At 46.0% G+C, this 26,123-nt stretch overlaps 1 protein-coding gene across 8 annotated transcripts in view; it reads right to left on the bottom strand.

Moving 5' to 3' along the window:
* tspan11 (tetraspanin 11) overlaps positions 1–26,123 on the bottom strand; it is a 181,752-nt gene that overhangs the window by 59,968 nt on the left and 95,661 nt on the right. For 7 of the 8 annotated variants that reach the window (XM_073059834.1, XM_073059837.1, XM_073059840.1 and 4 more), the window contains exons 4-6: positions 14,593–14,667; positions 10,138–10,242; positions 3,660–3,818 (exon numbers count right to left, since the gene is read on the bottom strand). In XM_073059834.1, the coding sequence (XP_072915935.1) occupies positions 3,660–3,818; positions 10,138–10,242; positions 14,593–14,667 (339 nt within the window). The remainder of the gene's footprint in view (positions 1–3,659; positions 3,819–10,137; positions 10,243–14,592; positions 14,668–26,123) is intronic. The other variant, XM_073059839.1, reaches the window with a different exon arrangement.

Genomic DNA, 26,123 nt, shown 5'->3' with positions numbered 1-26,123 from the left:
CAACACTGACACCTCCGAGCTGCCCTTATCCTTCTCAAATTGCAGATAAAAGCTTATCATATTGTGATCACTACCTCCTAATGGCTCCTTTACTGCGAGATCGCTTATCAAATCCTGTTCATTACATAACACTAAATCCAGAATAGTCTTGTCCCTGGTCGGCTCTCGTACAAGTTGTTCCAAGAATGTATCCCGTAGGCACTCTACAAACTCCCTATCCTGTGGTCCAGCACCAACCTGATTCTCCCAGTTCACCTGCATGTTGAAATCCCCCATAAGTACTGCGACATTACCTTTGCCACATGCCAATGTTAACTCCCTATTCAACTTGTACCCAATATCCATGCTACTGTTTGGTGGCCTGTAGACAACACCCATTTGGGTCCTTTTGCCCTTACTGTTCCTCAGTTCTATCCACACAGACTCTACTTCTCCTGACCTTATGTCCCCCCTTGCAAAGGACTGAATCTCATTCCTCACCAACAGGGCCACCCCACCCCTCTGCCCACATTTCTGTCCCTACGATAGCATGTATACCCTTGTACATTCATTTCCCAGGTCTGATCTCCCTGCAGCCATGTCTCCGTTATCCCTTTGCCTTCTGTTGGCAAGCCAATTCTGGATCCATGAAGCAAGGTCTCCTTGGATCCCATACCTCCTTACTTTCTGAAGGAGCCTTGTATGGTGAACCTTATCAAATGCCTTACTGAAGTCCATATACACTACATTCACTGCTCTACCTCCATCAATGTGTTTTGTTACATCCTCAAGGAATTCAATCAGGTTTGTAAGGCATGACCTGCCCTTGACAAAGCTATGCTGACTATTCCTAATCAGATTATGTCTCCCCAAATGCTCATAAAACCTGCCTCTCAGGATCTTCTCCAACAACTTGCCCACCACTGAAGTACGACTCACTGGTCTATAATTTCCTGGGTTATCTTTACTCCCTTTCTTGAACAAGAGAATAATGCTTGCAACCTTTCAATCCTCTGGTACTTCTCCAATCCCTATAGCTGATGCAAAGATCATTACCAGAGGCTCAGCAATCTCCTCCCTCACTTCCCACAGTAGCCTGGGGTATAACTCATCCGCTCCCGGCAACTTATTTAACTTAATGCTTTTTGAAAGCTCCAGCACATCCTCTATCTTAACATCTATACACTCGAGCATTTCAGTCTGTAAATTATCCCCACAATTGCCAAGGTCCTTTTCCCTGGTGAATACAGAAGCAAAATATTCATTAAGTAGATAGATAGATAGATAGATACTTTATACATCCCCATGGGGAAATTCAACATTTTTTCCAATGTCCCATACACTTATTGTAGCACAACTAATTACATACAATACTTAACTCAGTATAAATATGATATGCATCTAAATCACCCTCTCAAAAAGCATTAATAAATAGCTTTTAAAAAGTTCTTAAATAGTTTACTAAAATACATTGAATGGTAACTTAAGCTCAGTCCTAACCCCGGCACTTTAACATATCTTACCCCTGGCGGTTGAATTGTAAAGCCGAATGGCATTGGGGAGTAATGATCTCTTCATCCTGTCTGAGGAGCATTGCATCGATAGCAACCTGCCACTGAAGCTGCTTCTCTGTCTCTGGATGGTGCTATGCAGAGGATGTTCAGGGTTTTCCATGATTGACTGCAGCCTACTCAGCGCCCTTCGCTCTGCTACCGATGTCATACTCTCCAGTTCTGTGCCCACGACAGAGCCCGCCTTCCTTACCAGCTTATTAAGATGTGAGGCGTCCCTCTTCTTAATGCTGCCTCCCCAACACGCCACCACAAAGAAGAGGGCGCTCTCCACAACTGACCTATAGAACATCTTCAGCATCTCACTACAAACATTGAATGACGCCAACCTTCTAAGGAAGTACAGTCAACTCTGTGCCTTCCTGCACAAGGCATCTGTGTTGGCAGTCCAGTCTAGCTTCTCGTCTAACTGCACTCCCAGATACTTGTAGGTCTTAACCTGCTCCACACATTCTCCATTAATGATCACTGGCTCCATATGAGGCCTAGATCTCCTAAAGTCCACCACCATCCCCTTGGTCTTGGTGATATTGAGACGCAGGTAATTTGAGTTGCACCATATCACAAAGTCCTGTATCAGTTTCCTATACTCTTCCTCCTGTCCATTCCTGACACACCCCACTATGGCCGTGTCATCAGCAAACTTCTGCACATGGCAGGACTCCGAGTTATATTGGAAGTCTGATGTGTACAGGGTGAACAGGACCGGAGAGAGCACAGTCCCCTGCGGCGCTCCTGTACTGCTGACCACCGTGTCAGACCTACAGTCTCCCAACCGCACATACTGAGGTCTATCTGTCAAGTAGTCCACTATCCAAGCCACCATGTGAGAGTCTACTCCCATCTCCGTTAGTTTGTGCCTTACGATCCTGGGCTGGATGGTGTTAAAGGCACTAGAGAAGTCCAGGAATGTAATCCTCACAGCACCACTGACCCCATCCAGGTGAGAGAGGGATTTGTGCAGCAAATACGTGATAGCATCCTCCACTCCCACCTTCTCCTGATCCGAAAACTGAAGAGTATCCCAGGCGTGCCTGGTTTGTGGCCTCAGATTCTGTATTATCAGCCGCTCCATGGTCTTCATCACGTGCGACGTCAAGGCAACAGGTCTGAAGTCATTCAACTCCTTTGGTTGTGGTTTCTTCGGTACCGGGACAATACAGGATGTTTTCCACTGTCTGGGTACTCTTCTCTGCTCCAGGCTCATGTTGAAGATGCGCTGTAGGGGTTCTCCCAGCTCAGTCGCACAGGCCCTCAGTAATCGTGGGGATACTCCATCCGGTCCAGCCGCCTTGCTGGTACAGATCTTCCTCAGTTGACCTTTCACCTGTGCAGCCGTAATCCCGGGCATCCACTACCCCCTCCAGCTCCATGCACATGTTGCCACTATAGCACCTGATTGGTCCTATTCTCACATGGCTCATCCTCTTGTTCTTCATATACTTGTAGAATGCCTTGGGGTTTTCCTTAATCCTGCTCTCCAAGGCCTTCTCATGGTCCCTTCTAGCTCTCCTAATTTCATTTTTGAGCTCCTTCCTGGCACTCCTGTAATTTTCTAGAGCTCTAACAGTACCTAGTTTCTTGAACCTTTCATAAGCTTTTCTTTTCTTAATTAGATTTTCTACATAGTTTGTACACCATGGTTCTTTTACCCTACCATCCTTTCCCTGCCTCAATGGTACATACCTATGCAGAATACCATGCAAATGTTCCCTGAATATTTGCCACATTTCTGCTGTGCATTTCCCTGAGAACATCTTCCAATTTATGTTCCTGCCTAATAGCATATTTCCCCCTACCACAATTAAATATTTTCCCAAATTGTCTCCTCCTATCGTTCTCCAGCCACTATGGTAAAGGAGATAGAATTGTGGTCGCTACCTCATTCTCATCCCCACTAACTCCCAACCCAGCCCCTTCTTCACTCTCCTGCTCATCTTAATTCTTCCTCTTTAGGTTCCAAGAGGGGAATAGAACCTACTTCCTGGTGGCACCCTTCACTAGTAGGGGTCCAGGAGACAAGCAGAACCAAGGACCATTGTAAGTATGTTGGTACAAATACATATTTAACAGTTGATGAGATTTCACTTCCAGAAAAGTGTTTCTTACCTCTACCTTGTAGACATTTGATGGGTGGTCTCGTTGGCCACAGGCCTCTGTTACAGTTTTACAACAACTGTCAGGTACAAGCCTGTCACCCGAGTCAGGGGAGAGAATGTAGACACTGTCCTGCCAGTCAGACGAGCTGTTGCTGCCACAGCATTTAAACTACAACAAAGGAAGGTGCAGTCAGTGTCATCTTTCGGTGAATGTTGTTTGCCAAAGTCAAACTAAGAATTGTGGGCCGTTCTGTATTGTTCACTATCTCCAGGGGAGGCATACTGAGTGGCAGAGAGAGGGTTCTTTCTTCTCCTCTCCAAATAGGCCACTGCGTAATTCCAGTGCAGAGATGGAGATTTACTGGGGATGATTTTTGTTTTACACAAGGAGTGGTGGGTGCCTGGAATGTGCTGTTGCGGGTCAGTGGTGGTGGATGCAGTTAGAAAATAGAGACACTTGAGAGGCACATGGATAGGCAGAGAATGGAGAGATATGGACCATATACAGGCAGATGGGATTAGATGGCCTTAGGTGTCAGAGACAACAGGACAGATTGTGCTGTGAGATTCAAGCAACAGGCAACAGTGTTAGGTAGAATGGCCCTGTTTACCACACGTGGCGTGCAATAACACTGCAGTTGGAGGATGTGTTGACATCAATGACAAGAACACAGCAGCTGAGCACATCAAAGACAGCCCTCCACTTTCATTCACATCCCCTGGGCATTTCCTCATATAGTCGTCTCCCACCTCCCCTCACAGACAGAGAGAAAGCCACAATTACTTCAAGGGACGTTATGTTGAAGTTATATACGTCATTGATGAAGCCTAATTTTTGGTCACCTACCTACAGGAAAAATGTGAATGATTGAAACAATGCAGAGAAAATTTACAAGGAAGTTGTTAGGACTTGAGGACCTGAGTTATAGGAAGAGGTTAAATAGGTTAGGACTTTATTGTCTAGTGTGTAGAAGACTGAGATATTTGATAGAGGTATACAAAATTATGAAGGGTATAGATAGGGTAAATGAATGCAGGCTTTTTCCGCTAAGATTGGGTGAAAGGAAAACTATAAGTCATGGATTAAGGGTGAACGTTGAACTGTTTAAGGGGAACATGAAGGAAAACTTCTTCACTCAGAAGGTGGTACATGCTGCCAGCGCAAGTGGTAGATTTGAGTTTGATTTCAATATTTAAGAGAAATTTGGATAGGTACTTGGATGGGAAGGGTATGGAGGGTTATGGTTTGAATGCAGGTTGATGGAATTAGGCAGATTAATAGTTCAGCATGGATCAGGTGGGCTGAAGGGCCTGTTTCTGTGATGTGCTTTTCTATGACTATGTGGCTTCAGATACTAATGGCAACATGACCTCATCTTAAAGCCAGGTCATGAGGAAAGCACATTAATAACCTGATACTGTAGAACAAGAAGATGAATGGTTTGGTAGGGCAGAAAAAGAGAAACTGTGTCCAGCTCCAGGAAGGCGGTAAGCAAAGGACAGAAAGAGAAGGATATTGGTTAAATGTTCAGAGAGCCAATGAAGAGAGAAGAATTGTAATGTGGAAGCATTTGCAGAAGGGTTATTGGAAGTGCAGTCAGTGCTTAAAAAGTCCACAGGACATGGGTGTGGGCAGCCAGACTAACAAAGGCTAATCTGCTCTCCCTATTAATGGCCTGAAGTACCCACCCATCCGTGCCACTGAAGCTGCCAGCAATCCCAGCACTGCCCTCACTGCTCCCCCCCCGCCACCACCAGTATTTCCCGGAGATCCTGTATTCTGGATCATCTGTTCCTCCAACCGGCAGACAGGAACCTTCCTTTGTGGTCATATCAGCAGGAATGGAGACACTGGGACAGCTGCCTGTGAATGGTGGAGAACGATGTAATAGCTAGAGAGAGGAGTAGCCTCCATGGATATCCCCCACTTCCTTTGCTCCAGCACAGAGCTTAATGCCAACAACCAGCTCCGGAATTTCCTGCCACAGTTCATTTCTTGTCAGTCCCAGCCATTCTGCAGCAAGGTTCCGCAGGAAGGAAGAGGCTGGGCTGAAGTGGGAGAGTGGCTGTTCTTGGAAGATGCACATCTGAATGAGGCATCCTAGTTAGGGGTGGAACAGCAATGTGGAGATCAGAACATAGACAATAAAGCTGTTGCCCTATAGATCCTGGTCCCAGCCACCTCCCTCGCTTCCTGCCATGTCACACAGAGCAGCTGCTTGCTGTTTGAAATGCAGCATGTTTATATGTAATGGCTGTCGTTTCTCAGAGAGTCTGCGGGATCCAGCAGCAGCAAACACAGGACAGCATTAAATCATTTCTGGATCCAGCCTTGTTCAAACTTCAATACCATTCTCGTAAAATTCAGAGCCCAGCTCCCACATCCACCAGCCTCACTGCTTCCAAATATTACATCTGGGCATTTTTACCATGTCTTTTCTTCCCAAGGGTTTGCAGTTCCAGCAGAATTAGGAAACTCTGCTGGGAAGAACAGGCCCTCAGTCCTTGAGGTCACGTTGCCAGTGGCTGTTGGTGGGGACGTCTTAATATGCTTGGCAGAGGATGGTGCTCGGAGAAGCTGTGCCGGAGGGGATGGTCGGAGGCTCGGAGGTTCGACGGACTCAGAGTCCGCTGCGATCAGGTCGCTTTCAGTGTGTGCTGTGTCTGCGAGGCTGGGTTTAACGGAGCTTTCAGTGTGTGCTGCGTCTGCGAGGCTGAGTCAGGTGGCGTCGTGGAAGTCCATAGCGGGGGTATTCCCTTCTGCCGCCGGCGTGGGATGGCGAGTCTGTCGGGACCCTGGGGACTTGTGGAAACTGTGTTGTGGTTTCTTTCGAACTTAGAGTCTTTTAACATCTTTGGACTATTTTTACTGTGCCTATGGTCTGTTTTTTATCAAATTATGCTATTGTTTGCACAGTTGTAACTATATGTTGTAACTGTGTGGTTTTGTGCAGGTCTTGTAGCTTTAGTTTTTGGTCTTGTTTTGTCTGGGGATTTGGAGCTCCTTTCCGGGGAATGCGCTAAGACGGTAGCGCGATATTAATACGCAGCAGCCTCTCCGGACTCTGGATTGGGGATTGCCAAATGTTATGTGGATTTTCTGGTGTAGTCTATTTTGTCATGTGCTTTGTTGATATCATTCTGGAGGAACATTGTCTCATTTTTTAACTGCACTGCATTTGTGGTTTTTAAATGACAATAAACTGAATCTGAATCTGAAATTATCTACTAGTCTCTCACCAGCCCACTTCACTATGATTCCACTCCACCCTTTGTCGGCATTAGGCCTGTGTCCCTCTAACTTCTTTCAGAGTCATAGAGAAATGCAGCACGAAAGTCTGGCCCTTTGGCCCATCTAGTCCATACCAAAACCGCTTAAGCTGCTTACTCCCATTGACCTCCACTGGAACCATAGCCCTCTGTACCCCTACCATCCATGTACCTATTCAAACTTCTCTTAAATGTTGGAATTGACCTCACCTACACCACTTGTGCTGGCAGCTCATTCCAGACTCTCATGACCTACTGAATGAAGAAGATTCCCCTCATGTTCCCCTTAAACTTTTCTCCTTTCACCCTTAACCCATGTTGGCCTGAAGAAACTACAGTCAAGGACAGGGGAAGCAGACAAGCCAGTTGTCCCCATTTTGTGGACTCTCAACTGATTCTTGCTCTTGGATAATCTAATTAAAGCAACTGAGTGTGGACACAGGAAGCTTCAGGTAGTGATCTGCTAAACTGAGACCATTCTCAAACAAGTAGCCATGTGTTACGTAAAGGGTGTGGACTCTGAACTGATTCTTGACTCTGGGACAATCTAATCAGAGCAATAAGCCTGAGACCATTCTCAGAGGAGTAGCTACTTGTTATGTAAAATGCCAGACTTGCAATCTGTAATCTCATTAGACTCTGTCTGGGTTGCCTCATTTAACTGGCTTGGACCAGTCAGAGTGTAAAGGCACAAATCACAAGGCTGAGGTGGGTAGACCATGAAACAATGTTGGTTGTAGTCTTGTTCAATGACCAGTAAGAAAGTGATCCAGGTTGGTCAGGTGACCTTGAGCCAAATGGAGATCCAATGGTTCAATTGATGAGGAACTGTATAAGACTCAGGAGCTCCAAATATGCAGGGGCGATAACTCTCCAGGAGGCAGAGACCAACCATCGCGGATAAGGAGGACCCCACGGACACATGGAGATCGGGACTGCGAGGAACAATGGCCTGCGTAGACTCTTTTCCTGAGTAATATTGTTTCTCTTCATTAACTGTTCATAGAGTATCAGGGAATTCTAGTAGGGAGCACACAGGGAAATAGAGTGTGAACCCTCATGCTTTTTAGTTGAAATAATAAGTTACTTGTCAAATACAGATTTTCTGTACCTCACTGATCATCATTACAAGGGGTGATTCTTGTAACAGCCATGATCTCTAGTTGTAGTCCCACCTAACCTCAGTGAAAAAGTCTGCTTGCATTTACCCTATCTATATTCCTCATAATTTTATCTCCCAGTACCTATCCAAATCTCTTTAAACGTTGCTGCCACATCCCCTGGACCTCATTCCAGATTACCAGCCCGCTTTGTGTGGAAAAACCTGTTCCTCAAATCCTCTTTCCATTTCTCCACCGTCTCCTTACACCAGTACTCTCTAGTTCTTCCTGTTGTGGGAGAAAGGTTCTATCCATCCTATCTATTTTTAAGGCCTCCATTGGTCAGGGTCGGCATGGATGTTGTGTCTGAACTGTCTCGATATTCAAGCCTGGACAGTATAATATGGAGAGCCAGCTGTTACCATGTAGCAAGCTCCCCGTCCCATGAATCTGATGAACCCAAAGGAACAGCAGAGAGTGATACAGTTCGGCACTAGCAGCATCGCAGGAGTTGGCAGTCAACGTTGAACTGCCTTAGGGACTCCAACTCCAGATTTTTCCCTCAAGGCATTCTCTTGAAGCCTTCCTCATGAGTGGGTATACCCACAAGACAGCAGAGGTTTGATATCAGCATTTTCTTTCTCCCAGATGAGCTGCCAACCACAGCTCATGAGCCCATCTGCCTGAAGCAACTGGTTTTAAGGTGCCAGTAATCTGCCTTTGCCCCCTTTCCTGTCAGTAGAAATGGTTCTGCCAGGCTTAGTAGCTAAGCCACACGTGAAGACCAGGAGCTGAACTTGATTGTCAGAGGCTATTTGAGGTGCATGCCATTGGGAGCATTTAATAGGTAGTGTAAGCTTGTCCCCATTACTTCCCCTGGCTGTAACAACCTGAATGAATCATCCTATCTATGCCCCTCTCAATTTTACAAACCTCAATAAGGTCACCTCAGTGTCCTAGGTTGCAGATAGAATAAACTGTACAACACCTCAAGTGCTACCTAAGCAATGGTACGTACAGCTGCAACACGACTCAACTCTTACACTCAACGTGTCAACTCTACAAAGAAAGCTTATTAAATACCTTTCTCATTACCCTATCCTCACACGTTTTAATGGATGGATATCTGGTAATCTTTCAGGGGCTATGGACTTCCACCCAAAGATCTCTCTGTACCTCAACATTCCAAGGTCCCTGCCATTCACTCTCACTGCCCTATTTGACCTCCCAAAGTTCAAAGTACATATATGTCACTATATACAATCCTGAGATTTATTTTTTTGTGGACATACTCAATAAATCCAAGAACCATAATAGAATCAATGAAAGACCACTCTAACAGGATGGACAAGCGACTAATAAGACAACAAACTGCAAATACAAAGAAAAACAGTAAATATTGAAAACATGAGATGAAGAGTCCTTGAAAGTGAGTCCATAGTTTGTGAGAATAGTTCAGTGATGGGGCAAGTAAAGTTGAGTGAAGTTATCCCCTCTGGTGCATTTCCTCACACATGCCTGAATTAAACTCTATGGGCTACTGCTCCGCCCAGCATCCCAGCCAATCCGTGTCCATCTGGAAGCTGACTGATCAGATCACCAACAATCCCATCCAAGTCTGGAGATTAGAAAATGTCATTTTGTAGGGATAATCCAGGTAATTATAGGTTAGCGAGCCTCATGTCAATGATAGGGAGGCTGATGGAGAGGATACTGAAGGACAGCATCCATTCACAATTAGAAAGGCACAGCCTACTTAGGGACAGTCAGCTGGCTTTGTGCGGGACAGGTCATGTCTTAAAACTTCATTAGGTTATTTGAGGAGGTGACGGTGTTTGATGAGGGTAGGGCAGTGTACAATATCTATATGGACTTTGACAGGTCCTTCATCGTAGGTTGATTCAGAAGATAGAGCATGGGATCCAGGTAAATTGGGAGTTAGGATCCGGAACTGCCTTGCCCATAGAAGACAGAGAATAGGCTGTTATTCTGGCAGATGGTCTGTGACCACTGGTGTTACAAGGATTGGTGCTGAGACCTCTGTTGTATACACTTAATAACATGAATTGGGCACAGTCCCACTTCCTGAAAGAAAATTGTAGAAAGTTAATTGCATACGTCTTGCTGAAGCCGATCGATGGACTGGGTGATGCTGCCCTCTCCTGGCTGCCCGTAATTCTCCATCATCTCTTTGTTCAGCTGCTCTTTCAACTCTTCACTCAACTACACAAAGACAAAGATGAGAAGCAGAAGGGTGGTTAGGGTTCCTTTACTGCTCTGTCCCTGGGGAACAGGAGCATGGGTAGATGTGGGTGATGGGCAGATGGACGCTAGTGGGGAGGTGATGGTACTGAGGGAGGGGGAGCTGAAAAAGGTGAACAGAGACTCTTCTCCTTTTCCTATTCTGTCCACTCACCCAGCTCCATCTGCCTATCATCCCATCCCCACCTCGAGCTCCCAGCCCCTCTCTCTAAGCCTTCCCACTCACCCCTTTAAACCAATTATCTCCCCTCCACTGTCTTAGCCCTGAGTCAGGGTCTCAATCCAAAACCTCGACCACCCTTCTGCCTCCACGAAAGCTGCTCTGCTGTTGTTCCTCTCGATTTGCTTGGGCTACTCAGGAGGGTTTCAGCTGGTGCAGTAGGGGAGTGGGAATCAGAGCAGCTGATCAGCAGTGGCAGATAGACATTAGATCAACTGTCCAATATGGCACAGAAACAGAATTAGGGGACGTGGCCCATCAAGTCTGCTCCATCATGGCTGAATTATTAACCCTCTCAACCTCATTCTCCTGCCTCCTCCCATAACCCTTGATGCTCTGACTAATCAAGTACCTATCAACCTCTGCTTTAAATATACCCAATGACTTGGCCTCCACAGCTGTCTGTGGCAACGAATTCCCCATATTCACTACATACCAACTAAAGAAATTCCTCCTTATCTCTGTTCTAAATAGATATCTTTCTATTCTGAGGCTGTGCCCTCTGGTCCTAGACTCCCCCACTATAGGAAATATACTCTGCATATCTTGGCCCTTCAGTATTCAATAGATTTCAATGAGATCTCCCCCCACCATTCTTCTAAATTCCAATAGTAAAAGCCAGAACCATCAAACAATCTTCATATATTAACCCCTTAATTCCTGCAATCATTCTCATGAACCTCCCCTGGACCCTCTCTAATACCAGCACATCCTTCCTTAGATAAGGTCCCAGAACTGAGTGCCTGACCTGGATAATGAACACAGTGGGATTGACAATCTGGAAATGTTTTTATGAAGAGGTATAATGTGTAAGGAAGTGAACTCAGAACAGGGATTGATACATAGAACTACAATGTTGTACCCATGACAGAAAGCTGGTTGAGAGAAGGGTAGGACTGGCACCTCAGTGTTCCAGTGTATAGATCTTTCAGATGGACTGGTGGCAGAGATGTACTATTGATCAGGGGCATGCCACTGCTATACATGGAGAGGACACACTGTGAAGAGCTCATTAGCAACAGGAAAATTCAGTCACTACGATAAGGTCATACCCCAGCCCTCTGAATCACCAGCAGCAGATGAGCGGACAGATTATGGAAAGATGTAAAAACAACAGGGTTGTTTTTGTTGCTGAATTTAAAATATCTTCTCTCATCCTTAATATTGACTGACACTTCTTTAGTTCCAGAGGTTTAGATGAGGCAGAATTTGTTAGGTGGATCAAGATTTCCTGAAACAGAATGTAGATAGTCAAACAGGGGAGGGGGTATGTACTCAACCTTACATTGGGAAATGAGCCTGGTCAGGTAATTGAAGCTCAGAGGGGATGCTCCCTCTGCAAGTTTTAAAATAGTTAAAGATAAGGATAAGACTTGTTCTTATGAAAATGCTAAATTTGGGGCAAGTTAATTGCAACAATAATCAGCAGGAAGTTTGGACATGAGATTGGGAGTATGATGATAAACCCACATTTGCCATGTGGGAGTCCATTGAAGGAGATTTGATTAGGGCTTCAGACCAGCATGTTCTGTATGATAGAGATGGTCAGGTTCAGCAACCAGGGTGACAGAAGAATTCGTACAGGAAGTCTGATCAAAAAGATAAACTGAATATAACACACAAAATGCTGGAGGAACTCTACAGGCCAGGCAGTGGCATGCCAGACAGTTGATGTTTCGGGCTGAGGGGACAGAGAAGCACAAGGTGATAGGTGAAACTGGGAGGGGGAGGCATGAAGCGAAGAGTTGGGAAGTTGATTGGTGAAAGAGATACAGGGCTGGAGAAGGGAGACTCCCAATAGGAGAGAACAGAAGGCCATGGAAGAAAGAAAAGGGTGGGAGGAGCACCAGAGGGAGTTAATGGGCAGGCAAGGAGATAAGGTGAGAAAGGGAAAAGGGGATGGAAACAGTGAAGGAGGTAGGGGGAGGGAAGATTAGAAGTTTGAGAAATCGATGTTCATGCTATCAGGTTGGAGGCTACCCAGATGGAATATAAGGTGTTGTTCCTCCAACCTGAGTGTGGCCTCATCATGACAGTGCAGGAGGCCATGGATAGACATATCAGAATGGGAATGGGAAATGGAATTAAACTGGGTGGCCATTGGGAGATCCCGCTTGTTCTGGTGGATGGAGCGTAGATGCTCGGCGAAGCGGTCTCCTAATCTACATTGGGTCTCACCGATATACAAGAGGCCACACAGGGAGCACTGATTGCACTATATGACCCCAACAGACTCACAGATGAAGTGTCGGCTCACCTCAAAGGACTGTTTAGGGCCCTGGATGATAGTGAGGGAGGAGGTATAGGGGCAGGTTTGCACTTGTTCCACTTGCAAGGATAAGTGCCAGGAAGGAGATCAGTAGGGAGGGATGAATGGATGGGGGGGGGGGGGGGAGTCGTGTAGGGAGTGATCCCAGCAGAAAGTGGTGGGGAGGGAATGATTTGCTTGGTGGTTGGATCCTGTTTGAGATGGCGGAGTTTGTGGAGAATTTGTGCTGGACATAGAAGCTGGTGGTGTGCTAGGTGAGGACAACTGAACATAAACAAGGTTTTGGAGATTGAAATCAGACAAGGCCTCAAAAAGGTCATAAAATGTCCTTGACAATTAGGATTACAATGTGCAATAAAGGCTCTTTGTTTTACACAGCGGGTGGTGGGTGTGTGGAAAGCCCTCCAAGGGAGGTGGTGTGAGTGTGGAACGCCTTGCCGAGGGAGGTGGTGTGTATGTGGAATGCCCTCCGAGGGAGGTGGTGTGTGTGTGAAACGCCTTGCCGAGGGAGGAAGAGATTGGTGTGTGGAACACCCTGCCGAGGGAGGAGGAGGAGGTGGGTGAGTGGAACACCCTTCCGGGGGAGGAGGAGGAGGTGGGTGAGTGGAACACCCTGCCGAGGGAGGAGAGGAGGAGGTGGGTGAGTGGAACACCCTTCCGGGGGAGGAGGAGGAGGTGGGTGAGTGGAACACCCTGCCGAGGGAGGAGGAGGAGGTGGGTGAGTGGAACACCCTGCCGGGGGAGGAGGAGGAGGTGGGTGAGTGGAACACCCTGCCAAGGGAGGAGGAGGAGGTGGGTAAGTGGAATGTCCTGCTGGGGAAGTTGTGTGTATGGAATGCACTGACAGAGAAGGAGGTGCGTGTGTGGAATGCCCTGAGGGAGCTAGTTGTGTTGAACGCCTTGCCGAGGAAGGTAGTGAGTGTGCGGAACGCCCTGCCGGGGGAGTTGTGTGTGTGGGATGTGCTGCCAGGGATGGTGGTGGAAGGAGATACAACAAGAACATTTAAGTGATATTTAGACTGGCAAAGATTTGAGAGAAATGGAGCACGTGTAGTTGGACAGGATTAGTTATAATGGTATTGTGGTTAGTGCAGACACGATGGCTGATGGGCCTGTTCCTGTGCTGTACTGTTCTGTGTTTGATGTTCAAGATGGACAGATGGTCACAGAAATGAGAGATATGGCCACATGACAGGCACTTGATTGAAAGGCCTGTTTTTGTGCTGAGAGACTCCACATCTCAACTTCCATGTCATTTCTCTAATGGGGGCAATAACTGATTACTCACTCACTCTGCAAACACAATATTGGGGCAATCTCCCTGCCAACCTGACCGGGACAAATGACTAGTTAAAATGAAATTGGCCGAACTCACCACATTCCACTGACTGCATCCAGTGGGCACAGGCTGGGTATAGATGGTGGGCACAATGCCCCCTGTCTGAATGGGTGACGTGGCAGTAGCTTATCACCTGTCCTTGACAGGTAGAATCTGGCATCCCATGAACTGTGTGATGGTTTTAGTCAGGTTACTAACGTTTTTCCCCAGGTCAGACCTTGGTGTTTTGTGCCCAGCCTGGGTCTCCCTCTCCCATTTCTACTGATTCTGTATTCCCAGCCTGAGATTTGGAGAGAGGATAGATAGGGAGGGGGTGAAGTAGAAAGACAAGCTTTCTGGACTTCAGCTCTGCCACATCAATTTAAAAGAACAACAAGCAGCCTGGTGTGTGCAGATTGTCAGTTAGACTGGTGTCTAAGGGTTCTATGGATACCCAGGTCCAGTATACTAGGTTTACTCTGTCTAAATCAGAGATAAACTCACCCTTTGATAATAAACACAAGCAAGGATGCCGGCTACCAGCTCGATCAGGAAGATTAACAAGAGTGAAGAAAAGTACTGAAAAGGAAAAGAAAGCATGATAAACACGAACCCAGTTACATTTCACTAAAGCAGTTCCATGCTACACATCCCCCAACAGGCAGATTTTTACTGTAACACAGGAAATTTAACCCAGTAGGTCTTCTGGTAATACTCCAGATCGATGATTGCTTCTTATTCCTGCCCATTACATTGCTCTCTCACCAGCCCCATGGTCCCCCTTAATTCACTGATGTTCTCTACTACAACTCCTGCCTAAGCAAGGATCTGGACCCCTGCAATTTGCCTTTCACCACAACAGGTCCACAGCAGCTGCAATCTCACTGTCTCTCCACTCGGCCTTGGATCACTTGGACAATAGCAATATCTACATCAGATCTGAAGAAGAGTCTTGGCCCAAAACATTGACTGTTTATTCATTCATAGATGCTGCCTGGTCTGCTGAGTTCCTCCAGCATTTTGAGTGTGTTGCTCTGGATTTCCAGCATCCGCAGATTTTCTATTGTTGATGATTACCTTCATCGGGCTGTTGTTTATTGATTGCAGCTCAGCATTCAATACAATCGTACTTAGAGTGCTAATAAACAAGCTCCAAAACCTGGGCCACTCTACATTCCTCCACAACTGGACCCTTTACTTTCTCACTGGGAGAGCACAGTCTGTCCGGATCAGAAATAACATCTCCACCTCACTGACTGGTGCACCTCAGGGAAGTGTGCTTAGCCCACTGCTCTACTCTGTCTATACCAATGACTGTGTGGCTAGGCACAGCTCAAGCACCATCTATAAATTTGCTAACAACACAACTATTGTTGGCAGAATTTCAGATGGTGATGAGAGGGTGTACAAGAGTGATATCTGGTTGGGAGGTATTGTAACAACAACCTTGCATTCAACATCATGAAGACCAAGAAACTGATTGTAGACTTCAGGAAGAGGAAGTCTAGGAAACAAACATCAGCCCTCATTGAGAAATCAGAAGTGGAAAGAGTGAGCAGTTTCAAGTTCCTGACACTCAACATCTTGGAAGATCTATCCTGGGCCCAACATATTGATACAATTACAAAGAAGGCATAACAGTGGCATTATTTTATTAGGAATTTCAGGAGACTTGGTGTGTCACCAAAGACACTCAAAAATTTCTACAGATGTACTGTGAGGAGCATTCTAACTGGCTGCATCACTGTCTGGTATGGAGGGGCCAGTGTACATGATCAGAAAAAGCTGCAGAAAGTTGTCAACTCAACCAGCTCCATCGTAGACACTAGCCTCCCCAGCATTGAGAGCATCTTCAAAAGGTGATGCCTCAAAAAGGCAGCATCATCATTAAGGACTCCATCACCCAGAAGATGCCCTCTTCTCATTGCTACCATCAGTAAGGAGGTACAGGAGCCTGAAGACACACACTTCACTCCACCATCAGATTTTCAAGTGGACAATGAATCCATGAACACTACCTCACTATTTTTCTCCCCTTTTACATTACTTATTTAATTCAATTATTTTTATATTAAGTATATATTTCTTGTCGTAATTTATTTCTTTATTATGTAACACCCTGGGAAAGGTTTCACTGCTAACGTAATGGTCTCTCTGTAGAAGCAGTGTTTGGGTTGTGGTTACAGATAACAAGTGCTTTAGAATGTGAGCCATCCATTGAAGGGAGGGTGTTTTCATTTTGTGTGAGCTGGGTCTTTTGTTTGGCAGGAGATGAAGGGTGAAGACGCCAGAGAGAAGAGGTCTTAGGAATCGACCTGGAACTGATTTGATGAAGCCTGGGGAGATCGATTGAGGATTGGCGAAGGGGAAACGGTGAGCTCCAACTTGTGCACATTAGACAGTTTCATTAAAATGGGCCCTTTTTTTTTGCTTTTTATTTACTAACCCTTTAGTCAAATTGAGAATTATAAAGCTAGGTCTTTTAACTGTATGTGGTGTACTGTCTGTTTTTTCGTGGTACTTATTTGCATGTTGGTAAGTCGTATCTGGAATTTTCAGTTGGTAGATGATTTCCCTCCACGCCGCTCTGACATATTGGGACATCATGTACGTGGCAAGTTACAGCAGTGGTTTGCCTTTGCCTTCTGCCCGGTGAGTTTTTTTTAAAAGAGATCACCAGCTCTTAACCCAGCACGGATGGAGAGTGTGCAAAGGAGTCAGCTGGATTTGAACTCAGTACCTCTTGCCCCAAAGTCCAGCGCTGATGCCACTATGCCACCAGCCAGGCATCAGCGTTGGACTTTGGGGCAAGAGGTCCCGAGTTCAAACCCAGCCGAATCCGGTTACTTATTTGTAACAGGGTAACAAATCACTCAGCATCCACGCAAACAGGGGGATTTGGGGGGTGGGGGGCTTGCACTTCAATCTCCCACGTTTGGCGGGGCTGGTGGGTGTCTTCCCTAGACTTATGCAAACCACAGAACTAGAGTGTTTCAACTGTGGGGGCATCGTCCAGGATTGATTCATTGGATGCTGTGTGATTGTCCTGAGCATCGATCCAGTGGGTTGTGTGTTTAAGTCTGTGCTAAAATATTGCCCAGTAAAGTGATACATGGTTATGGATGACGCTGGGGCTGAGTGCTGGTGCGAATCCATGGGGTTACTGGTGATGAATGCTTGCATGTTGAGTGGGGTAGACATTCGTATCCTTGATGAACTGTTAATTTGAATTTTAAGTACTGTTAAAGCTGTATGAAAAGTTACATTTGTGGGGTGGATATTTGATAAAATGGCGACACATTTTGTCTCAGTTCACACTAGTGCTGCCTGGTACTATTGGGGCTCTGGGAGAAGGAGGGCCGTGTACTGCCTATACGTTCCGGGAGGAGGAGAGTGCAGGGGAGTGGGCCGAATCACAAGCCAAGTCTTCTGTAGCTGGGGACAGAGACTCTAAAGATAGGATGCTCTAAAGAGCAAGGGGAAGGAGTGCTCTGATTTGGAATGTCTAATGAGTCCCTCAGCAAGGAGTGAGAATTCTGAGTTGGTAGCAGCCCTTGCCTCCCTGTTGAATAAATGGAAAAATGCCCAGGTTCAAATTCCCAGCTATCATACGCTCAGCCTGTTCTCAGAAACGAAGCCCACCCCTAAAGGGGAACAGAGTATGAGATTTGGGCGGAGCATACCTCTCAGTTACTAGATGAGTGGCAGTGCTCTGATGATGTAAAACAACAGTGATTGGTTGAAAGTTTGAGAGGGCGGGCTGCTGACGTAGTGAGAGCTGTAAAGGCACAGAATCCCCTTGCCACTTCTGCAGCCTACATGCAAGCACTAGAGAAGGTGTTTGGTGCGACAGGAAGCCCAATGGAGCTCATGAATGGGTTTCAGAACGTGTGTCAGGACGAGGGTAGCAGCTTTCTGCCTACATTTTTCAGCTAGAGAGGCAGCTAAATTGCTGTGGCATAGAGGAGCCATTCAGAGGGCTGAGGTGGATCAGTGAAGACTGGACCAAACAGCGAAAGGCACCCAGTCCCAGAACCTGATCGCTTGGGTCTCCGACTGTCTTGTAAGATGTGTCCCCCCCCTCCCTCATTTGTTGAGCTGATCAGAGAACTACAAGAGGAGGAGAATGCGTCAGAGGTGCGGGTGTCCTCCGTCAACAGGGTACAGTCCTCAGTAGTGGTCCCCTGTGGTGAAGTACCTCGGATAGCCCACCCTGGGGAGTGGTAGAGGAGATTGTGGCAGAGTTGAGAGTTGAGATGTCCCGGTTGTTATTAGCGGGTGTGACCCCCCCCCCCCCCCACTGCATGATGAAGCTGATAGAGAGGTGGACTCTCTAAGGGACGGACTATGCTGAGGACTGCCAGCAGTTGGGGTCCTGCCAGAAGAGAAGTGGCTGATATTGTCTGTTACAACTGTGGTGAAGAGGCACACTTCAGGCAGGAGTGTGAACGACGGGAAACCCCTCAGAGAGTGAGCCCCCGGGTACCTAAGCAGAGAGCGTTGTGGGAAAACTCAAAAGAGACCAATGAGGGTACAGCCTGGTGTTTCGGGGGAACACATTCCCAGCAATATATCAAAGAACATCCTAAAGCAAAAAAACCCTATTCCTGAAGGCTTAGTGGGGCCAAGCTCCAGTTTATCACTAGGGATAGAGGGAATTTATGCTAGAGCCATACTTGACAGAGGATTGCAGGTCACTTTGCTGTAACGTTCATTTTACAACCAGTATTTGAAGCATTTATCATTGACGCCACTCAGTGCACTTGAAATCTGGGGTCTTAGTGTGGGTGATTATCCATATGATGGTTACTTGTCAGTGTAGCCAGAGTATTCGAAGGCCAATGTGGGAGTGGCTGAGGTCCTTGATACATTAGCACTGGTTTGTCCGGACCCCATTGAGAGGGGCAGAGTTTCAATTCTGGTGGGGACAAATACTCCTATTGTGAGGAAGCTAATGGGAGCCTGCAAGGAGAGAGCTGGAGAGAGCATTCTGAAAACATTGTCCGTTCACCCAGTGTTTCGAGCTGCTTTCGAGGAAGTGCATGGTTGCACTGGGCTAGATGATGAGCATAAACAAGTGGCTGTGTGGTTCACCAGGTCAAAGCCAATTGTGTTACAGCCTGGGGAAGTAGCGCGAGTGATAGGAAACCCCAAATTTCCCAAAATGCCTGAGGCTGAGGCCCTATTGGTGGATGTTCTGGAAGACCACGAAGAGGAGTCGGACATACCTGATGGGGTACTGGTGAGGCCTGAACTACAGAAGCCCTCAGTTGTACAGGTGAACAGGATGGCAGTGATTGTCAGGAACACTATAAAGAGGGAGGTCACCTTCAAGTGGGGAATGCCTAGTGTCCCTGTGAGATAAGCCAGAGAGAAACTATCCATGAAAGGGGGAAAGTTGACTGCTGACTCATTCATCTTTGGGGACTCCCTGGTACCTGCGAGTTGGAAGAGGAGGTTGATAGAGAAGATGTTGAAGCTGGAAGGTGTATTTTCTACTGCAGAGTTTGATGTGGGTTGTTCCAAGAGCACTTGCCACACTATCTGGGTGACCGAGGACACCCCGTTTAACAAGAGGTCACGGCGACTGGCCCCTGCAGAGGTAAAAGACATTCGGCAGCATTTGTGTAAGTTGAAGGAAGCTGGGATCATCACTGAATCCTTAAGCCCCTATGTGTTCCCAATAGTCGAGGCCAAGAAGAAGAATGGGAAAGTATGGATGTGTGTGGACTATAGGACTCTGAGCAGGCGTACCGTCCCCAACCAGTATACAGTCCTGAGGACTGAAAAAGCACTGGTCTGCCTGAGTGGTGCAAAGTGGTTCAGTGTGCTAGACTTGAGGAGTGGATATTACCAGATCCCCATGAGTGAGGCCAACAAAGAGAAAACGGCATTTATATGTCCCCTGGTATTTTTCAAGTTCGGAGGTATACCCCAGGGCATATCGGGAGCCCCTGCGAACTTCCAGCATGTCATAGAGAAAACTGTGGGGGATATGAACTTTCTTGAGGTATCTGTGTATCTGGATGACCTCATAGTGTTTGGGTCCACTTTGGAGGAACATAAAGTCCTCATTTTATGCTACTGAAGGTGCTGGGCCACCTGAAAGCTGAAGAGTTAAAACTTTCCCCGGACAAGTGCCTAGACAAGACATCTGTCAGCAATGTTGGGCACACAGTCTCATGGGATGGAGCATCTAAGGATCCGGCTAAGACCACATGGCTTTAGCCCCAGACTGTGAGTGCTTTGTGTTCGTTCCTTCAATTCTGTGGTTACTATCGGAGGTTTGTGAAGGGCTATGCAAAAGTGAGTCACTCTTTAAATCAGCTTCTGTGTGATTACCCTCCCTTGGGGAAGAAAAGGAGGAGGACAAAAGGAGAGGAGGGTAGAGTATCTTAGCCCTTCAGAGCCTTTTGGAGCGAGATGGGATGTGAAATGCGAAGAGGCCTTTGAGTTGCTGAAGGAGCCACAGAGAGGGCTTAGGGGGTGTCCTGTATCAGGATCAGGGCACTGGGTTGAGACCTGTCAGCTGGAGTCTGTCACCCTCTGAGAAAAACTATCTCACACATAAGTTGGAGTTCCTGGTACTGAAAAAGGCTGTTGTGAATAAGTTTGGTACCAAATTTGAGATGAGGACGGACAACAATCCCCTAACTTATATCCTGACCCTGGTGAAATTGGAAGCCACAGGCCATTGGTGGCTAGTGATGTTGTCTGCCTATGACTTCAGCTTAAAGGACAGGCCGGGAAGTAGGAACTGATGCTGATGCTTTGTCCTAACATGCGCATGAAGGGCTGGACAGGGATGAAGAGTGGGAGAGCGTTCCTGCTCCAGGTGCGAAAGCCATGTGCCAGTTTTCTACCACGGTGAAGGCAGAGGGAAAGCAAGGGCAGGATCGAGTGGTAGATCAATTGGGAGCTTCTGATGATGCCATTTCACAAGCCTACTGTAACCAGACTGCTTAGTGAGATGACCCGGGCATTGGTACCATTTCATCAGCAGTAGAAAAGGGAGACATTGTCAAGGCAGAGAGCATGAAACATGCTGTGGGGCCTCCATTACTGAGAGAATGGCCCAGATCGGAGTTGAGGAACCTGATCCTATACCAGGTCACATTGTCTCTGGACGGCCTCAGTGTTCCTAGCTGGTTCTGCCTGAGAAGTATTGGAGGACTGTGCTGAAGTCACTTCATGATGATTCTGGATATTCGGGGTTGAAAAGACCTATGGATTACTCAGAGATTGGTTTTACTGGCCCTGAATGAAGCCAGAGGTTGAAGAATACTGCAAGTTGTGCATTTGATGCATACGGAGGAAGACGCTGCGTACAAGGGCAGCTCCCTCGTTCCATTTGCAGAGTGCGGGGCCCCTTGACCTGTTGTGTATGGATTTCCTGTCAATAGAACCCGATACCAGCAACATGGCGAATGTGTTAGTCATCATGGATCACTACACCAGATATGTGCCAACTTTCCCTGCCAAGGATCAGAGGGTGTCCACGGTGGCCAAAGCGTTATAGGAGAAGTATTTCATTTATTATGGCCTCCTCAGGGGGATACATACTGATCAGGGACAGGATTTCGAGAGTAGGCTCATACATGAGTTACTGAGCATGCTTGGAGTTGAGCAGTTGAAGACAACGCCTCATCACCCACAGGATGATCCCCAGCCCAAAGAGATTTAATCGGACCTTGCTACACATGCTTGGAACCTTGGAAATCAGCAAGAAGAACAAGTGGAATTGACATACTGGATATGTGGTCCACTGCTACAACTGTACACAAAACGTAGCTAACGGGTACTCGCCATATTACCTGACATTTAGGTGCGAGGCAAGGCTGCCCATTTTCCTTTGTTTTAGGACTGGTGAGGAGGACCTACCACTGAAGACTTATTGGAAGTATGCGTCTGATATAAGAAGGGAGCTGAAAAGGGCTTATGAATTAGCTGAGGTCATGGCTGCCAAGCAGAATCAAGAAAATAAGAGGAGGTATGATCAAAAGGTAAGTTTCTCCCAACTCATGCAGGAGTCCTCATAAGGAATTTGGGGCGACCTGGGAAGCATAAGTTGGCTGACCACTGGGCAGCTACACCCTATGTAGCGGAGAGACAAGATGCCAAACATACCAGTCTTAAACCAGAGAATTGGAATTTGCCTGCCAAGATTCTCATCAGAATCACCTTCTACCTCTCGGACAAGAGGTGCGGGTTGATCCAGAGCCTAACCTGGAGCCTACAACTAGTAAGAGGACTCTGTGGCGACGCAGAGCGACTGAAGATCCAACAGCAGGAGAGATTAGACCAGACCCCGCCCCGGAATGGGATACAGACTTGGAGGATGAGGAAATGGGGGTGTGTATATGCTGCCTTTTGCTAACTCCCCACTGACTGAGGAAGAATTTCCCAACCCTTCTCATGTTGAGTCAGGTGAAATTGGCAGGTCTATCTGTGGACAGACTGGGTTTCTGCAGGATCATGAAAGGGATGAAGCGGGGCCTAGCCAAGTGGCAGAGAGGTCCAAGTTGCAGGAGGGCATGAGTGATAGACTGGGGGTGGCCTTACCACGTAGACCATAAGTATCCCAAAGAGTGTCTGAACCTGAACAAGTAGATGATGGGGTGAGGAGGTCTCAAAGAATCAAGAGACCACCAGATAGGCTGGCCTATGTAGCACTGGGGGAATAGAGTGTGGCACCTATTGCCTTGGTAAGCTACGTCACTGGCATTTACACCTGGGTTGGACTTTGTGCTTTGTTGGCAAATTTTCGCAATGTCATGAGGACATGACTAATTTTGGTGAGGGGAGGCTGTAACACCGTGGGAAAGGTTTCACTGCTAACGTAATGGCCATTCAGCATTTGGGTTATGGTTAGAGATAACAGGTGCTTTGGAATGTGAGCTATCCATCGAAGGGAGTCTGTTTTCGTGTTGGGTGCCTGACACCGGTGTGAGCTGGGTCTTTTGTTTGGCAGAAGATGAAGGGAGAAGATGCCAGAGAGAAGAGGTCGTAGGACTCGACCTGGAGCGGGGCCATGATTTGATGAAGCCTGGGGAGATTGATTGAGGATTGGCGAAGGGGAAACCGTGAGCTCCAACTTGTGCACATTAGACTGTTTTATTAAAATGGGCCCTTTTCTTTTTTTGCTTTTTCTTTACTAACCCTTAAATTGACAATTATAAAGCTAAATAATTTAATTGTCTGTTATTCTGTGGTACTGATTTGTAACAGGGTAACAAATCAAGCAGCATCCACACAGACAGGGGGATTGGGGGGCTTGCATTTCATATTTGGTGGGGCTGGAGGGTGTTTATGCAACCAATGGAACCAGTGCGTTCCAATTATTATGTATTGCAATGTACTACTGCTCTAAAACAACAAAGTTCACAACATATGCCAGTGATAGTAAACCTAATTCTGATTATAATCACTTCACACAGCACCGAGTTTCACATTCTTATTACTCCATGGAAATAAGTCACTCCAAATAACTTTTTGTTTGCATTCATCTTTTCATTTGCTTTAACAGTTCATGCTGAATTTTCCTGGTTATCATTTTGGCTCAGGTTTAGTTACTGACCATTTCCAGCACCTTCCCCAGAATCAGGCTAGAGAGGTTGATGTACTTTCTCTGTACTCCCTTTCTGGACAGGGTGTTAACACGCGTATCCAAAAATGATTGGAAGATTACAACCAGCTCCTCCACAATCCAATGAGCATTCTGCAGGATTGGAACTAATCTATAAACTGTTCACACTTTGTGGCATTTCATCCAGTATCACTATCACCCAGTGTTAAGAGACAAGGTGCAGTAAATTGATGACACTTCCATCTATGTATGCCCTGAGGGAGAACTCACTGAGGTGCACAACTGCAACAACAAAAGTCTTCTACCAACCTGCACCCATGTACAACATCAGCTTCTGACCGGAAGGGTTCACGGTGAGGTGTTGCACAATGTGTCCACTCCCCACATGATTCGATCTATCCCCTAGGCACAGGCAGGTGTCAGTGATGAAATTCACTGCTTCCTTCCAAATCTGTGTCTTCAATCAATGGAAAGGTTGAAAGATGCAGTCACAGAGACATTCCCTCCTTATCACTGGGTCAAAAACTGAGAACCTGATCTATGTGCGCAGTGCAATACAACAATACCAAAAGCTAACTCACCACTTCCTTCTCAAGGACAGGTTAGTTAGACTTTTCATTGTTTTCTATTTTAGGATCTTCACTTCCTTTTGCTTTATCTAAATTGAATAAACAAATAACTAATCCTATAGTTAAACATACATTACGAATATGGTTTCAATTTCGTAAATTCTTCAGCTTGAATAAGTTTATCTTATCAAGCCCTATTATATCTAACTTTTTTTTGGCCCTCTTTTATGGATCAAGCCTTTGTGTTATGGAAAACAAAAGGTATAACATGTTTTCGTGATCTATTTTTAGATAATAGTTTTATGTCTTTTGAACAGCTGTCCAATAAATATAATTTGCATAAAACTTATTTTTTTAGATACTTGCAAGTTAGAAACTTCTTGAATAATATGTTACAGTCTTTTCTGAAATTATGTCCAATGGATATTACGGAATTTTTTTTAGCTCTGAATCCTTGCCAGAAGGGTTTAGTAGCCACCATTTATAATATGATCATGAAAATACAGCTAGGAGTATCAGAAAAAATTAAGAAGGAATGGGAAAAAGAACTTCACTGTCTTATACCCCCAGAGCAGTGGGAGAAAATTTTACAATTAGTTTATTCTTCTTCTATTTGTGAGGTGTGAGGTTCTACATTTTGGCAGGAATAATCCAAATAGAACATACAGGGTAAATGGTAGGGCATTGAGGAATGCAGTGGAACAGAGAGATCTGGGAATAACAGTGCATAGTTCCCTGAAGGTGGAGTCTCATGTAGATAGGGTGGTGAAGAAGGCTTTTGGAACGCTGGCCTTTATAAATCAGAGCATTGAGTACAGAAGTTGGGATGTAATGTTAAAATTGTACAAGGCATTGGTAAGGCCAAATTTGGAATATCGTGTACAGTTCTGGTCACCGAATTATAGAAAAGATATCAATAAATTAGAGAGAGTGCAGAGACGATTTACTAGGATGTTACCTGGGTTTCAGCACTTAAGTTACAGAGAAAGGTTGAACAAGTTAGGTCTCTATTCATTGGAGCGTAGAAGGTTGAGGAGGGATTTGATCGAGGTATTTAAAATTTTGAGAGGGATAGATAGAGTTGACGTGAATAGGCTGTTTCCATTGAGAGTAGGGGAGATTCAAACAAGAGGACATGATTTGAGAGTTAGGGGGCAAAAGTTTAAGGGAAACACGAGGGGGTATTTCTTTACTCAGAGAGTGATAGCTGTGTGGAATGAGCTTCCTGTAGAAGTAGTAGAGGCCAGTTCAGTTGTGTCATTTAAGGTAAAATTGGATAGGTATATGGACAGGAAAGGAGTGGAGGGTTATGGGCTGAGTGTGGGTAGGTGGGACTAGGTGAGATTAAGAGTTCGGCACGGACTAGGAGGGCCGAGATGGCCTGTTTCCGTGCTGTGATTGTTATACGGTTATATGGTTATTTGTGCTAAACATGCCCTAATACAATTTAAGGCTGTACATAGGGCTCGTATGTCCAAGGACAAACTCGCTCGATTTTATTCTTATGTTAATCCAGCCTGTGACAGATGTCATTCTCAAGTCGCTTCATTGACCCACATGTTTTGGTCTTGCCCCGTTTGCAAAATTATTGGAAAGATATTTTCGGTATTATTTCAACAATTCTGAACATCAAATTGCAACTGCATCCTATTACTGCAATTTTCGGTTTACCAATGGTGGATAATAGTTGTTTATCCCCCTCAGCCCGGCAGATGATTGCATTTGTTACATTAATGGCTAAAAGATCTATCCTACTGAACTGGAAAGAAATTAATCCTCCAACTGTATTTCAGTGGTTTTCTCAAACTATTTCTTGTTTGAGTTTAGAAAAAATTAGAAGTGTTGTCTTTGACCCTTCAGTTAAATTTGAAGAAACTTGG

This window comes from Hemitrygon akajei, chromosome 10, assembly GCF_048418815.1.
Source record: "Hemitrygon akajei chromosome 10, sHemAka1.3, whole genome shotgun sequence".
Classification (NCBI taxonomy): domain Eukaryota; kingdom Metazoa; phylum Chordata; class Chondrichthyes; order Myliobatiformes; family Dasyatidae; genus Hemitrygon; species Hemitrygon akajei.
Note: the sequence above shows the minus strand (reverse complement) of the source record. Positions and strands in the feature narration are given on the sequence as shown.